General features: G+C 35.7%; 1 protein-coding gene across 1 annotated transcript; it reads left to right on the plus strand.

Moving 5' to 3' along the window:
* The first annotated feature begins 2,143 nt into the window (after positions 1-2,143).
* Positions 2,144-12,161, plus strand: parm1 (prostate androgen-regulated mucin-like protein 1). Its single transcript, XM_088628799.1, has 4 exons — positions 2,144-2,339; positions 5,024-5,602; positions 9,661-9,739; positions 10,839-12,161. Exons 1-4 carry the CDS (start codon positions 2,297-2,299, stop codon positions 10,918-10,920), a joined length of 783 nt encoding a protein of 260 aa, XP_088484925.1. The 5' UTR covers positions 2,144-2,296; the 3' UTR covers positions 10,921-12,161.
* The last annotated feature ends 4,691 nt before the right edge of the window (positions 12,162-16,852 follow it).

Consider the following 16,852-nt stretch of genomic DNA (forward strand, 5'->3'; position numbering starts at 1 on the left):
CTTCCAGATAATTCACACTCCAGACACCAGTGTTTTTCTGATTGGATAAAGCATAGCTACCATTTTTAAAAGAAATTCTTCCTCTTTCACTGGCAGTGTCTGCTGTGTGGAAGATCGAAAAACAACACACCAATGGATAGTTTCTGTATTTTTATTCTTAACAGTGACTGAATTTCTCATGCTATGTTTACCTCTGATATTGAAAAATAAACAGTCCCCAGTTACCAAAGTATGTTTGGATACAGAGAAGACAAAAATATGGAGAAGGACATGGAGAGACTGGAAATAAACTGTTCTTCATATTTCTAAAAAAAATATATGTTTTCTATGAAATAGGGTGCTTGGCTAGATGTGGTATAACCTTCCTAAAGTGAAAAATAATGTTCCCTTTAAAGTGTGCAAGGGTTTAAAGTTAAGTTAACCTAGGCAGGATATTTTCCCCATTAACATTAACGCCATTTGTATTCCATTAATTTTCTTTTTACTATTCAGCATGGACTTAACCTCTTATTGTTTGTGGAAAGCACAACGATGCAGCTCACCATTGTTTTAACAATGCTTACAACAATTCATGAAGCATTGAACAATATCTTATTATCTTGAATATTTGTCATATCTGAAACTGTCATTGTATTGAAGAATCTACTTATGAATGTAGACTCAAATTGAATATCTACAGTATCTTGGTTCTTTTAGATTAAAGAGCTTATTGTGATAAAGTGAATTGTTGTACTCAATCATCTTAAAGAATCACCTTTTATTATTTTTTCTATGCTTCTGCATGGGATGTTTATTCATAAAAGTGGTATACATTTTAACACCTATGCAGATTATTTACAATTAAGTATTTTCTCGAAACCTAGGTGATACTAATACTGATGTATTTCATGTTTTAATCAGGTGTAATCAGAGATTACAAATAAAAAGAGACGAACATTCCACTAATAGTGATACAACATACAGTAGGATATAACAGACACAAATAGATTGTTTTAAGACTTTAAGTGTTAAGTCAGAAATGAGGAATCTGAGAGCAATCTTTGGATTTGACTTATTATTTGAATTATATATTAAAATGCTAAACATTCCTCACATTAACTTTGTAATATTCCTAATTTTTGTTAATTTCTTTTATTTTTGACACTGAGAATACATACTTTTATTGCATAGTTGATTACCCCCGTGCCTTATTTTTTGGATGTTCAAGAAAATGTACATTTCTGTATCTCTCTTGCAACATGTGCAGAAGACAGCTGCTAGAAAGCTGTCAAAAAACAATAAACGGGTGTGCATTACTCCTGTGCTGGCATCACAGCATTGGTTGCTGTTGTATGCCTGACCAGATCTAAATCTGTTTCAAGGACTGAAGTGCAAAATAAGTGTCCCAAGGCTCTTGAACTCCATCCCTTTTCAGCAGAGATTCTCTCTCAGTAGGCTCCTTTAATCCATGTTTGATTTGATATTATATAGCATTTTGTTAATTATATACATTTGATCATTTTGGTTATACACCAGTTGTTGTGATTATTTTTAATCTGTATATTATTGTCATGTTGTTACATTTGTTCTTGTAGCATTTATAAATGTTACATTTTTTAAGTTTGTTGTTTTCTGTATGAAAAGTGCCTTGAGTTGCTTTGTAAAAAAAGGTGTTATGTACAGTACATAAAGAATGATAAATTACTGCATTTATGATGCTGCATTTACATATCAATATACTAACTAAAGTGAAGTAGTGAAAATAATGGCAAAATATCGCCTACAACTTGGTTTCATCTGCCACAGTAAAGTTCCTGTGTTACCATGACCTATATCATAATTAACTTCAGCAGGGAAGTATCCAAAGTCATCCTGTCTCACCTTTCCGTTAAGTGCTTGGAGTTTCGTTCATAAATGTACCGCTAGGGAAATAAATGTATTTTTATAATATATTGTTAGGATTGATATTATTTGCCCTATGTTTAATAGTCGTTTTTTAGAAGCAAGGAGCATTCACCTTTTTACCTCGGAGTATTCTCTCATTTTGCTTTTATGCATTATTTACGGAGGGGTGTGATCACTGCAGGGGAGAACATCTGCGAGTCCCTGTAGATGTCAAGAAAGAGGCGTGACTTCGTTCTCTCATTGTTCTCTATTTAGAACCATCTGTCCTAATCACAGATCATTGCCTCTCCAATACAGTACTGTGAGCGCAACAAGACCGCGCAGAAAGTCTAATTTTATCTCGATCCATTCTAGGAAGCGGGCTCAAAAAACCACCCTCAAGTTTCTCAACAGTTGGAAGAAGGCAAGAAAGATGATACGCAAAATTACTTTGTCAGCGTTTATTCTGACAACAGGTACAGTACATGTGTTCTCTTTTGTAATTACTGTAAGAAAACGGCGCGTAGTGGAAAACAGCCTTATATCGTTAAGATAAATGTTCGTTCTGTATGAAAACATTTGAAATCGCGTGTGCCTTCGTTAAAGACTGGGATCTCTGATACGAGTAAATGTACATTTTGTTAAATTTTTTTAGATTCGACATTAAGTAAATGACAACTGCTTGATGTTTCAGTATAAAACGTGTTGTTATTTTGATGGCAAGAAAAATGACGTTTTGCAAAACAAAAACATAATGGTAAGCGAGATCGCGTCTCTGAAGAGTGCGGGTCACTTTTAAAGTGCGCGGGATTTGACCATAAGGTTTTAGCTGCAAACTGTGTTTTTACCAAATTAATACTTGGTTCATTGCTAGTTATGACTTTCGCATTAGCAGGTACAGTATGGGCAGTATTAATATCGATATGACATCCTAAATTAACTGAAGAACAAATTGTCAAACCTTTAAAAATGTTTTTTTTTCCCCTGCATTACCTGTTTTTTTTAGTTCTACAACAACTGTCACGACCACAGAAAATACAGTATATACTGTAGTAATAGATTTGTTATTTATTACACTATATATCAGAAACCAATAATTTAAACATAAGGCACTATTTTTCTAAAAAAAGAAATCTAATACATAAGGATGTGGCGTAAGCTTCCACAGATGCAGTTTTCTGACTTCAGAGTTGCAGTAATTAACTTATTAACATAATAGGAACAGAAAACAGGCAGTAAAAAAAAATCAGGAATAGCGCTTTCCTATTTATTGTTCGTAGGAGAAAGAAAATCTGCCAGATTTAATTTACAATAGGAATATGAAGGTGCTGAGTACTGAGCTTTATGCTTTATGTTATTAGAAATAATAATCAGTATCCTCATATTGTAGAAAACAAAGAAAAAGTAAAAAGCAATGAACTCCTTATTTTGAGTAACAGGACAAAGATCAAGGACTCATTAATGGGAATTTGCTCATATCGCACTGCTATTGTGTTTCATTCTCGTCATTGGATTACCTTAGTTCAGTCTCCACGTGCACTTCCCCATCACCTTGAGATCCATTTCAGAAATGGCCACTAAGATGACTGTCACTGCCAGCACAAGACCCAAAAACCATATATGTTTATGTTATTTTTAGGATTTGCTTTGCAGTTCGTGTAAAGAATAGGATTAGGATTAAGGCAGGGTTTATATTGGGGCACCAAAAAATTACCAAAGTGGTGGTGTCAACGGTGTAATTACTCTCACAATATCAGAGAGACTTTCTTAATTTAAAATAGCTTTAGTGTGTGTGTGTCTGCATTTCTGGGATGGGGTGGGGGCACTAGATATCATTTTTAAAAGGATTAATTAATCATAAAGAGAGTTTGTCATGTTCAGTGTTTTAGTATTAAATAGTCAAAAGTGCCTATTTTCAACTTTTCTGTAACTGAGGCCCTTGCCTGACTTGTAGTGTGTTCTTTATTTAGATCCAGAACCATGAGGTCACAGCTGCTATCAGCCTGTTGCTATGAGTCAGAGTCATCCAAGTACTGTTTGGATGACTGCAAGTTCCCACTTTGAATGTTTACACCAAAACATAATCATTCATGCTGCAGTGTACCAGCAAAATAAATGAATCATGTTTCTCATCATTGTAGCATACTGTAACATGTTGGGCTGTGGATGTTATGCTTTACAGTACCTGAATTATTTATGTATAAACTGAGTGACAAGAGGGGTTTCAGATTTTTTGTTTAATGCGCACGTTATTAATGTAAGAAGGTTACATGCAAGAAGAAAGAAAACACATTCTGGTGTAATTGTGGGCAGATGTGGGCATTTTAATGTACAATTTAGCAGGATCATAGGGAAAGAGAAAAAGATTGTGTAGGTTGCAGGGTGCAATGAAATAGGGTGTTATCAATAAATATACCAAAAGAGATGAAAAGGTAATTTATTATGTTAGGAAGAATTTGACATGTTAGTCAAAATCTGTCATTTGACCCTGAGATGTATCATTTAAATCAGGATCTTTAAGGAAAAACATTGCAGTTGGGTGATGTATCTAGGATGTGACTAGGTTAAAGTAATTGGGAAGTGACATTACACCAATTAATGAAAAATTGCAAACAACCTGAATAGGAATAAGTATTATAAGGCCCGGATTTTCTCTATGGACAAAATCTGTCTCTGATATACAGCAGTTGTTACAAAGTGGGTAGTTACCTCTACTGTGATGAATAGGGTTAAAAAATATATCTGCATATAAAATATTGTAACGCAAACGGCCGACATTACAGGTTGTGCGAGCTGGCTTGCCAGCGCGGTGACGCCACCGCCCTTCCCTGTGTATAGCAGGGACCGCAGCCGGCGGGCTGAGGGGAGAACTCCCTTTAGCTCAGCTGGCTGGTTCCCTGTTGAGCAATGCCAGAGGCATTCTCACTGATACAGTTTGCTTTGGGGAATATATCAAAATCCGACTGACCTGAGGCGGCAGTGGTGAGGGCGCATACCCATGTGAACCTGAAAGTGCTGCAATATGATGAGCAGTTTATTAATAGACTAAAACCATGAAGTTGATCCATTCACTTATTTAAACATTGATTTATGTTTCGTTTCATGATAAATGTTGAATGTTAATTTAACATAATCTTTTTGTGTTTTTTATGTAATCAAGGTTTTTTGGTGGTTGGGAAAGCTACTATTCAGCCTTCAATGGGACCAATGGAAAATTTGTCAGTGACCACAAGTCAGCCTTCTACAGCACAGGAACCCACTTCTTCTGAAATTCCAGATATTGTATCAACAACTGCTCTTCCCCACTTGACAAGCATGCCTCTGACACAGTCTACCAGACCACTCTCTTCAAGCATTACCACAAAACCAGAGCATTCCCCTACAGAAAATACTATTGCGACTGAAACACAGACTACCATCCCTACAGCAGTTTCCATGATCAATGGAACCTCCGAAAGTAGCCTTGCAGTAGCAACCTCTCCAAAAACAGCTAACAGTTCAGCAGCAATCTCCTCATTAACTACTGAGGCAGCTACCACCACAGTAGCAGGGTCAGCACACTCTCCCAGTGTGGGATCATCCACAGTTTTACGATCAACAGTAACACACCCAAATCTGGTGTTTAACACATCTTTAGCAACAACGATGGCAAGCAGACCGCCTTCTACTACTGCGCTTAGTCTGGGGACTGCCCAGGGTGAAAAGCATGAACAACATTCCCCAGAGGCTCTCAGTGCAGGTAAAAAATCCATTCCAATTCATGGTGGGCAAGTATCTGAAATATTTCGGCACTGGTGTCTTAAAAATAGACACATTATGCATTCCTAGATTTGTTATTTTCAACCACATTACTTTGATCTCTTCTGTACTGTTTGTGGGTGTTTCTTTTAGTGGTGTAACATATTCATAGGGTTTTCATATATCAGAGAGACAAAAGCCCAAAAAAGGCCTACAATTTGGTTAACCTGTTGATAAAGGTTTGAACAATGGGTTTGTTGATTTTTATACACAAGCTAGTAATACGGAGGCAATTTTTGACCTTTACAAATTAACAAAAAACACGTAGAACAGTTCTCAGACATATTGATCATTGCTCTGTATTTAGGATCTCTGCAGGAATCAGTGCTCGAAACTGAGAATTGGATATCTGACCCACAAGCTTATGTTTGGATCAAAAAGAACATACAGTATCCCATTGTATCCATATGTCTATATTTTACATGACTGTTAATCCTATTTTATCTACAGATCTACTGCATGTCTTGATTCTTCATATCTGTTCCCTTAGAACTATATTTTGGCCACAGATTGTTATTTAGGCTTCACTGTACACAAAGTGTACAGGAAAGACCATAAGTATATTATATCTTTATCAAGCTGGAACAACTCATATATAAATGTGAAAGATAGAAACAAAGTGTTTCACAAATTACATTGAGGATGTGGTGTCTCTAAATACCCCTGTGTGCATGCATGGTGTAACCTGAGATGACTGGTGTCATTTCCAAGGTGTAGGTAGGTAGTCCTGCCTAGAGCCCTTTGCCTTAATTATAGGTTCTGGGTTGCTGTGACCTTCACCAGGAATATGTGTCTTTCTGATAGTGGGTGGATGGCTAGAATGAGACAATGAACCAGCAATAATAATGAAAAAAGCAAAGCACAGTGATACACTTTCTTAACGCAACTGTACAGCATGTACTTCCCAAAGAATTAATGCAGGCTATCTATCATAAAAATGCCATATAACCCTTTTAAGTGTTAAAGTCCAAATTGCAAAATTGCTGTGTTTTTCACTTCCTTATGGTTTTTTTCCATAAACAGTTGTGACATTTCTACAGTGTTGTGCTTATGGCATTGCATTATCCTCTGTTGGCACTACTGCTGCGTTTTTTATTGCAACCTCTGCCCAGAGAGGGTGATTAATCATTGATCCAAATATCTGGTAAAATTTCACTTCAAATATAGATTTTTTTTTGTAGGAGTGCACACCGATCAAAAGGAAATGCTCTTAGTTGATGCCTGTCAAATCAATTATACTTTTTTAGTTTATTTCGTAAGAATATCAAAAAGGTTACAATGGAAAGAAGATCATTCCGCCCACCTAGTGCTTTGGGATTTTAGAAGGATCTCATCCAGCCATGTCTTGAAAGACGCCAGTGTCAAGACCTGTCTAAATTAGACTCATTGTTTTCTATTTTTGCATTGCTTGTTCTATGCTATTTTTCGTTTTGCTTAACATTTGGTCTGACATTCCACTCAGTTAAAAATGAGTTAACAAAAGATGTTAGCCAGTGGATGAATATTAGTAGCTTATAACTGGACAACAGTCAAAAGGGCAAAGCAGAATAAATTATCACTAAGGAACATGAAAAGTAGCTCAGAAGAGAGATGTCAACCACTGAATTGGATGTGAGCATTTTGTTGATGGTGTGACAGTTCTGATTGTCAATAACTGTCCTCAGCTGTTAACCTGTTCCTCTGGCTTTAAGGTACCTACCTGTGAATAAATGATTACATTAAATGTCTAAATTAATATCAACAGGCAGGATTTATGGCACACATGGCCACCTCGGGGAAGTAAGGAAATTAATAACATAGAGCATACTTATTTCGTGAAAATCTTCAGAATGTAGGATTCAAAACATCTTTATATCTTTCCACAATTTCAAATTGATATCTAGAAGGTGATGAGGGAAGTAAATGGCAAACAATTTCAACACTAGTAAAGTAATTGCGTATTTAGTGTTAAAGTTTGTTAAATAGTATGCTCAACAGTCTTTAAGCACAAAGTTTAGTTACAGGCCTGAATAGAACATGAATGTAAGGTGATAATTTCTAACACTTAGGTGTGTATCATCATCTTTTGATATATGAGTAATAATTGCAAAAGAAAGCATTTGAGTTGAGGTTTAGGAAAGACCTTGGCAAAAATCTTGTTCTTGCTTGCATCGACCCATTTTAATTGTGGGTAGTTTCTAAGGTCTTAAGTGTTCAGCATGGCTGTGGCAAAGACCGAGATCACACACTCCAGAAAAACATCTGCTGAAGGAATATCCAACTGTTTACTGTAGAGGACATACTGTAGAGCAATAGTAGTACTTGTTCAGGTGGGTAGCTGCATCAGCATGCGTAGGCTGCAAAGGAACAAGTAATAGGTTTATTCTATGCTGAAAAAAAGAAGAAGGAGAACACAAAGTTTTGGCCGAGGAGCCTTCTTCAGGTGTGAGAGAGACAGGGCAGTAGGCGGGAGAACAAAGGTTGGGAGGGAGGAGGAGTGAGAGGTGGGAGCAGGGGACAGAAAGAGAGGCCAATCAAGAGGTGTGAAGTCAGAATGGGTGCAGAGAGGTGTGAAATGAAACTTCAAATGAATGGAAAAAATTTAAAAGAACAGTAGTCTGTCGTTAAGAGAAGGGAGAATGTGTGATCCTAGCTGCAGAATAATTTTGGTTTCGGTGGTCTTTCTGATGTATGAGTTCGGAAAACCATCTTTGAGAACACAGACGGAGAGATTAGAGTGGTCATGGCCGTCAGAGGTGAAATGAGAAACAATGGGCTTGGAGAGATCTTTAATCTTCACAACCCTGACGTGTTCTCTGAAGCGGTCTCCAAGTCTCCTTCCTGTTTCTCCAATGTAGATGGCTGGGCATTTACTGCAAGAGATACAGTAAATAAGGTTGCTGGAGGTACAAGATGCTGTCTGGGTGATCCGGAATTGTCCTGAGGGGCCTTGAATGAGTGTGGTTATTCCCTGGTGGGCATAGTAGTACTTATTCCCTGGTGGGCACAAAATGATAACATTCTACCATTTAGAGGGGAGGAAATATATCCTGCAGAAGATGAAGGATTGAATCAGATATGGATATGGAAATATAGGTATCTTAGTCTTATTACCGAATCCAGTAAAATGTTGCTAACTGTTTACTTGAAAAAGACTAAAAAACACAGTATTAACTCTTTCATAAACTTCATAAACATGCATAATCTTTTACATCCATTTGTGCAAATTATATCAGAGGCATGCAGTTATACTGTACCTTGTTTCAGTATAAAGCTGAGATCAGAGCTACAGGTAGAAAGATGTCAGGTGAAAATGATGGAAGATGCTATTAAGAACTTGATAGCTTACAAAAACATTCTGTTGATGCAGCTCCGTATCAATGGTCCTGGTATTTTTATGTGAAATTTTATTTTGCTTTATGGGTTTTGTTTTGCGCATACTGTCTTATTGTGTTGTGTAGTGTTTATGAAGGAGGTACGATGGTTTGTTTTTAAAATAGGTTCATTCAAAATAAAGCATTACCAAAAAAACAGAAAAACTGCCCCTGTGGTGGATGTATTTGGAATTGTATTTCTGCTCTGTCTTGGTTTCTCTTAAGCTTCAATGCACAGTACCAAAACCTTTTGTTTTAAATTGAATTTGCACTAGCCCTCCAGTCCTGGTCTTCTTGTTGAGTTTCAGTTACATGATTGATATTAAACCCTTTCATTGTTTTCAGTGATTCCCTGTGGTTTTGTAATACAGGCTACAAATGTCAAACACTTATTAACCTGTCCTTGACTTACTGTATTCATGTCACTGGACAGCATCCATTGTTTTCAGAGAAAGCAATACCCGTTTTAATGTGATGATGAGCAAAAGAGCTTGCCTTCTGTTATGAGTTCTGCATAACATACAAAATGGTTGGTACACTCTATCTAAGTAGAAACAGGGTCAATAGTGAGTATCCTACAGCTTTGTTTCATTAGGAGATTTCTGTAGAGGTCAGCACTGAACCTTCTTTCTTATGTTTTGTCCAGGGAGTGTAATAGCAATTGTGAGTGCAGTTATCGCTATTGTAGTTCTGGTGTTTGGGGCAGCCTACTACCTTAAGATGAGGTAAGTAAAAATATGAACGCCTCATCATATTGAACTGAATATTAGAGTGCCAGATATACTTTAAGTCACACAGGTTCAATATGATGGTCAAGTCTATCATTTACTCACCCATTTCTAGACGTATTTATTAAACAGTATGTATTAGATTTAGAGCACTGTTTTTCAGAGTAATTGTGTGATAAGAAGCAAATGTACAACATCTGCTGAAGGCTAAACATCAGCTACAGAACCTGTGGCAATTTAATAAGTTTAGAATGAGTAATCACTATTCCTCCAAAGGGTTCAAAGAACAGGGGTTAATGGATATTGTAATTGACAACAACAGCAATTTCCATCCGAGCATAATTACACAAAGGACAATTTAGTTTTAATTTGCAAAAGGAAGCTTGCAAATGATCACCAATTTCTAGGCTTCATGTTGGTGCCTGTTAAAGTATCATAATTTGGTCCTAATAAAAATTGTTATTATGATCATTGAAGACATGCTCATTTATGGTGTTCATATTAGGGAACACAGAAATTGTATTTCTGTTTGACAGAGTTGTCAGACATGATGTCATTTCTTTGCAAAACGAAGTTACTACTTCTTTTAAAAAAAAAACATTAGAATACAGGAAGGATGGAAAATAAATGATGTGTCTGAGATCCAAGAGAAATAAGAAATTTAGAGCATGGTGTACAATGCTCACATACATGTTTTGAAGAGGAAGGTTCATTTTACTAGCACTATGCTGCATTTCCTAAACCCTTAAAGGAAAAGGCCATTGGGCTTTAATAAGCACATAAAGGAATTACCATATTTTGGGAACTTGTAGCATGCAATTATCAAAGGGAGAAAATAAAACATAAAACCACTAATTTTCATACATTCAAAGGCAGTGAGTAAAAAGAATTCAATAAGCAACATTACTATAGTGCTATTTTTACAAAATCTTTATTTTTCAAATGCCATTTTTCAATATTATAATGTCAATGTCTTTTTTATAATGTCACTGGCAGAATCAGCATGTCTCACCTAAAAAAAAAGGGAAGCAGTAAACACTGAAGAGCTGACTGGGAAAGTATATGTCTGACTTCTGTGTGATTATGTGCATTGCAGGCGTGCTACATATGGCAGGCTTCTGGACGACACTGACTACGGATCAGTGGGGAATTTTAACAATCCTCTCTATGAGAACTAATAATGACGGTCGGCTGTCCAAGAGGCTGCAGCTGCTGCGCTTGGTTAACCAAACCAAGGGTGTGGACTGAAAGAACAATCAGTCCTCAGTTTGGTTTCATTTTTAAATGTAAGATGTAAGGGGTGTAAGAAAATTCATACTTTAAACTTTTCTACTGTTTCGCTTTTTATGTGACACAGATCAATTCTGATGGCAACATTATTCCACAAACTGCCTGCTTTTCCTATGCATAGCAGAATAAATCTTCTGATTCTGATTTGTTACAAAGAAGATTAAAAGTGTGGCAAAATATATTCATATTTATTAAGTTTATTTTTGTTAGATTTCAGAAATAAGTGCCTGTCTGGGTCTAATCTGTTAAATAAATTAGGTATGGAAAATACTTGTGAAAATGCATTTACATCTCTCAAGTGTTGTGCAAATACAATGTAAAAAATCAAGTATATTCACATTAGATTTAATGACACTTGAAATGTACCAGTGTGAAGAACTCAAAACTGTTTTTTCTCTGTTTCCGGGCAGCGTTCAGCTTAAGAAATTCTATTTTTTAGGCCTTCTCTGCTCAGTGTACATAAACAAAAATGAGTTTGTAGTATCAACGCATTGTACCTCTCACATTTAAAATGTCTTGCTTTTCTACCATATTACAGGTCTAGAAATAATGGAGTTTCCATTATTCTCCCTTTTTTAAAGATTGTTGCTAATCAAAGTTCCCATTAGGTAAGTAAATGCGATTAGCTTCTTCAAGCACAATGAGAGAATGATACAGTGTGTGAACTTCCCCTCTCTGAAGCAATCCAGTGTCTATGTTAATACAAACATATATGATTGATAAATAGGCAACATCGTTTTAATAAAAAAAATAGAGCAATGAAAGAAAGTAAAGAGTCACCTGTGAACTCCTTTTTTAGGGCAGCTTATGAATATTTCACTGCTAGACTATAACAGGACATGCTGAAAACCAACATTATTGAATCTTTTTAAACCTTGCTGACTCCCCCCTTAGGTCTGTCAATACCTAGAAGCTGATCAACACTGTCTTACATCAGGATTAGAAAAGAAAAGATTACAAGTCATAATGGAAAAATGGATAATGTGCACTGAGTCAAAATATTGTAATTTGTATAGTCACATGTTCTTAAACATTGATGTACATATGTCTCTCTTGTTTTTTAAATTGTTAATGCTGTTTCTGGGATATTATGTGGTAAAGTATAACTGTGAATAAATTATTACTGCTATTGAAATGTACTTTGTTTTCCATACATCATATCTGACTGAAGTTTAAGGAGAAATATATTATGATTTTTTTGAAAAAATGCATGTCACAATGTATGTGGATCCGTAAATTTGTCTGTACTTATTTTTTCTCTTAATGTGCAGCAGTGGTTTTAGTGGGAGGTGCAAATTAGCAGTAGAACTTAACACATATTTCTTATCATTGATCAAAGACCATGCCTGGGGTAAGGGTCTTTCTCGAAGTGAAATGAGATAGGGGTTGGCACCTACCAAACATTCCTTTCCAAACCTGTGTGTGAGAGGCAAATTCAGAATCCGGGGTGTCCCAGATCACTCCTGCCCTGCCCAGGGTTTGTCTTACAGTATTTCTTTGTTCAACCTTCAAGTGACAAGTGAGTTTAAAAAGTTTTACTTTTTAAGGTGGAAGGCCATCGGTCAGTCTGTTTTCATGCTCTCCCATGAATTTTGTTTTTGGTATGGGAGGTGTTGTTGTGACCCTCTAGTAAGCCTTTTCTCCCTTACAAGAGAAACAGCAGAATTGTTGTTGTTTTTTTCTGAACCCTGTGACATTATGATTCATTGGTCTTATGCTGGCAGCCCTGGGACGTGGGCTATAATCATTATCTGAAACCATGTTTTATTTGTCCCTTTTCAGTAACAAGGAAAAGTGTGGACCAATAAAAAATAAGGATACACCAATGGAACACATCCTTGTTCCTGAAAACAGGAATGAAATCATCTTTAAAAAAAGAAATAAAACAAACAATGAAATACACAAAGATATAAAGAATGGAAACAATAATTACAGATGCATGAATAGATTTAGGAAATTGGATGTGGGACAAACAGTGGCCTATCTTTTAAAAGTCTACTTTTGGGGTTGTTACTGTGCACTGATGCTCTTAAATTATTATTCAGGAAAACTTTAGCACGTACAACAGCCATAAGTGAAAAACACACAAGTGGTGATTCCAAATTGGGTGGGTACCTCCCTAATTATATATTAGAACTGTGAATTCTAAATAAAAATCAACAGTTGTCCATATGATTTTGTTTGTTAGAAAAATAAAATATAAAAAATGAACATATTTTGTCATCGTGTCCTATTAGTACATTTCCCACCAAGTATTTCAAGAGAAGAGTATCTTGTTTCCCATTATTGCTATTGAGGCAGCAGGTGCACTATTAATTGCTCAAAGCTGTGTGACCTTTAAGTTTTTTTAAAAAGAATTTATATTACTATTCACTTTATACTCATTTTGCTTTGTTTTTATTCAAGAGTGAATCTCTAGTTCATCTTTATAATGACAGAAAGATAAGTATTTTACCTCCATTGTCATTATCGAGGCAGCAAAACAATACAAGATGTAATTAGGCATTAACATGGCTTAAGCCTGCATTTAAAATCTATAAATATACGGAAGCAATTTAGTGAAACAAGCTACAGCTGGGGTACCACAATGCTCAGTGATCATTTCACAAGAGACTAAAAGAATTTTATTAGCTCTTAAAAAGAAAATTAATAACTGATGCACATCATTATATTAAATTACTTATAATGTTAACCTAACATGCAATTTAAAGTGTGGCCTGTCACGTACTTGTTGTGTAAACATTGTTGTTTGCAATCCTGCACCTTGTTGTGGTTGCCCATGTTATACACTCAGAGAGATAAGGTATTGTACTTTTGTTTCAACTTACCTATATAGGTTTATATTTTTAAGTCCTTCAATTGGCTTTTTGCATACTCCAACTTGCTCTCCATGATATACAGACAGGGAGAGGAGCTTGGGGTTAGAATGCAGGGTCAGCCATTTATACATCACCTCTGGAGCAGTTGGGATCAGGGGCCCAATGGAGAAGGATTCTTCTGCCGGCCACGGGATACGAACCAGCAACCTTCCAGCCACAGGCGCAGATCCTTAGCCACAGAGCCACTGAACCGCAAAAGCTTCCTAAGATACATTGGCTATCTCTTCCATGTCACTCTGTGCAAACTTCTTAATTTCATCTGTTCCATGAAGCCTCCCTTTTGATCCAATCTTTTCTCTTCAGATCCAATTCATAATGTTAGGTGTTGACCCATTCCTCTTCCTCTGTCCAGCCAAATTCCATGTACATCAGGACTCTTTTCTTTTCCAATAAACCCACGGACCCCTATTTGCTCTTTATTTGAATCCCAATGTTTTATTTTTTCTCCATTGCAACTGTTTCTGCATGTTCAATTTACTTTTGGGCAGTGCAGTTGGGGTTTTCTGACATTCTAATGAGCCTTGAAGATTCCAGCTTGCTTGATGGTTGGAATTCAATTTAGTCTACCTGGATTCTAGTGCAATAGAATTAAATTTTAGTCTTTATTCCCATGGCAATTAACCTCCTGCATTTGGACAATTGATTGTGTATTTTACATTATTTATATATTTATTTTTTCTTTCTCATCATACATGTCTGGTCTGTTTCTTATTTGTTAATGGCTTCATGTTGTGTTAAGTGTTTTGTGTCTTGCGTTATGTCTCTTATGAGCCTACAAAGCAAATTACCCATCTAGGACAATACAAAGAAGTAAGTTCATTGGAATTATTTAACCTGAAATGGTTAACCATTTTGCACCAAGCTCATTCTCTTCCCAGAAAGCCACTATATAATAAAGCAACGATCAAAAATGAAAGCAGTTCTAAACTAAATTTAGTAATCCTCATAATAGCTACAGTACGTCCTGTAAACATAATGGGCCATATAAGTAAATATTTCCCTTTTATACCTCAATTGTTATCCTGCATAAATTGTAGTATTCATCTGGGAGAATTCAGTAGTATTCATTCTCTTTGATTTCAGTGACATCATAACAATGCTACAGCTCAGCAGTGTAGGGTTTTCTGATGGATCCCAACCTGTCAGGTTAAGACAGAGCTTTGCTTTAGATGTTTAGTGCTTTCTTCTCAGGTATTTGCTCACCTACCATCACATGATTCCATGCTAAGTATCTTTCTTTGCATGATTGCAAAACAAAACTGAATTGTCATCTTTTGGTCTGAAAAATATCTTCTTTTATACATGTTTTGTTGTCAGAGGCAACTTAAGCAGGCTTACAGTCAATAGAGCCAGAATCTATCTTTCTGTGGCAGGTTCTCAGCCTGAAATGTGCACACAGATAATCATCCATCATTAGTGCAGATAGCTCAGCTTCTCAGTGGCGTATGATTAGAGGCAGATTTTGGCAGGAGATCTCATTACTGTTCACAACACCAGAAAATTGTGATTGTATCATGAACAGACATCTACTCATGGGCATGGAGAAGGAATCAGCTGCCAATTGCCAGAAGCACAGATGCATATTTGTTTCACTCCATGCTAACACCCCAACCAGGGACCACCACACAAATTTCTGGCAGAATTCTCTGCTCTTCTCGCTGAAAGCACTAAACACTGATCAACAAAAAGTGTATCCAACTTGCATGTAACTGTGAAAGTTTTTCGATTGTAATTAGTGTAGGTTAGTTAATGGTACTGTTAAGTAATGATAAATATGAGACTTCTATTTACTCTCAGCAGTGCCTATTTTTAACACTTAATAACAGTCTTTGGTGAAGATGACTTAACTCAAGTACACTTCGTATTTATTCTTTATACAGTTTTAGTTCTAAAATAGATGAGAGAGATAAAAATAACCCTAATCTTATTTTTTTAGGTCTCCTAGAAGGACAATTATGGTTAGAAAGCAATATATATTAAAGTAAACCCTCAGTTGAATGCCTGAATTGACTTTGGGTTTAATGGACAAAATCTTCTAATTGAGAATTTTGTTTGTAAAATCAGAAATATCAGACTTTCCCTGGCATAAAAATACAATGATCAAACAATGTAAAAATAAATAATACATAGGTTTAAAATTCAGAAATATCAATGGGTAGGCTAATCGCTTGATACTATTTGTTTCATATGCTTGTCTGAATTGTACACAGTATATTTACAATACATTAAATAAATGCTTGGGCATTTAAGATAAAAAAGCACCGGAACAATTTTCATTGACTGTTAAAAAATAACTATAATGTACAAATATTATATATACTCCTGTATAAAATTGTGTTTTGGGGCTGAAAAATGTCAATTTTAATTTAATGGACATTCGGTAATAACGGCCAACCCTTCCCATTAAGATGATAAGATAAACGTGAAGATGACTTAACTCAAGTACACTTCGTATTTATTCTTTATACAGTTTTAGTTCTAAAATAGATGAGAGAGATAAAAATAACCCTAATCTTATTTTTTTAGGTCTCCTAGAAGGACAATTATGGTTAGAAAGCAATATATATTAAAGTAAACCCTCAGTTGAATGCCTGAATTGACTTTGGGTTTAATGGACAAAATCTTCTAATTGAGAATTTTGTTTGTAAAATCAGAAATATCAGACTTTCCCTGGCATAAGAATACAATGATCAAACAATGTAAAAATAAATAATACATAGGTTTAAAATTCAGAAATATCAATGGGTAGGCTAATCGCTTGATACTATTTGTTTCATATGCTTGTCTGAATTGTACACAGTATATTTACAATACATTAAATAAATGCTTGGGCATTTAAGATAAAAAAGCACCGGAACAATTTTCATTGACTGTTAAAAAATAACTATAATGTACAAATATTATATATACTCCTGTATAAAATTGTGTTTTGGGGCTGAAA

This window comes from Lepisosteus platostomus, chromosome 4 (genome assembly GCF_059453375.1).
Source record: "Lepisosteus platostomus isolate fLepPlt1 chromosome 4, fLepPlt1.hap1, whole genome shotgun sequence".
Taxonomy (NCBI): Eukaryota; Metazoa; Chordata; class Actinopteri; order Semionotiformes; family Lepisosteidae; genus Lepisosteus; species Lepisosteus platostomus.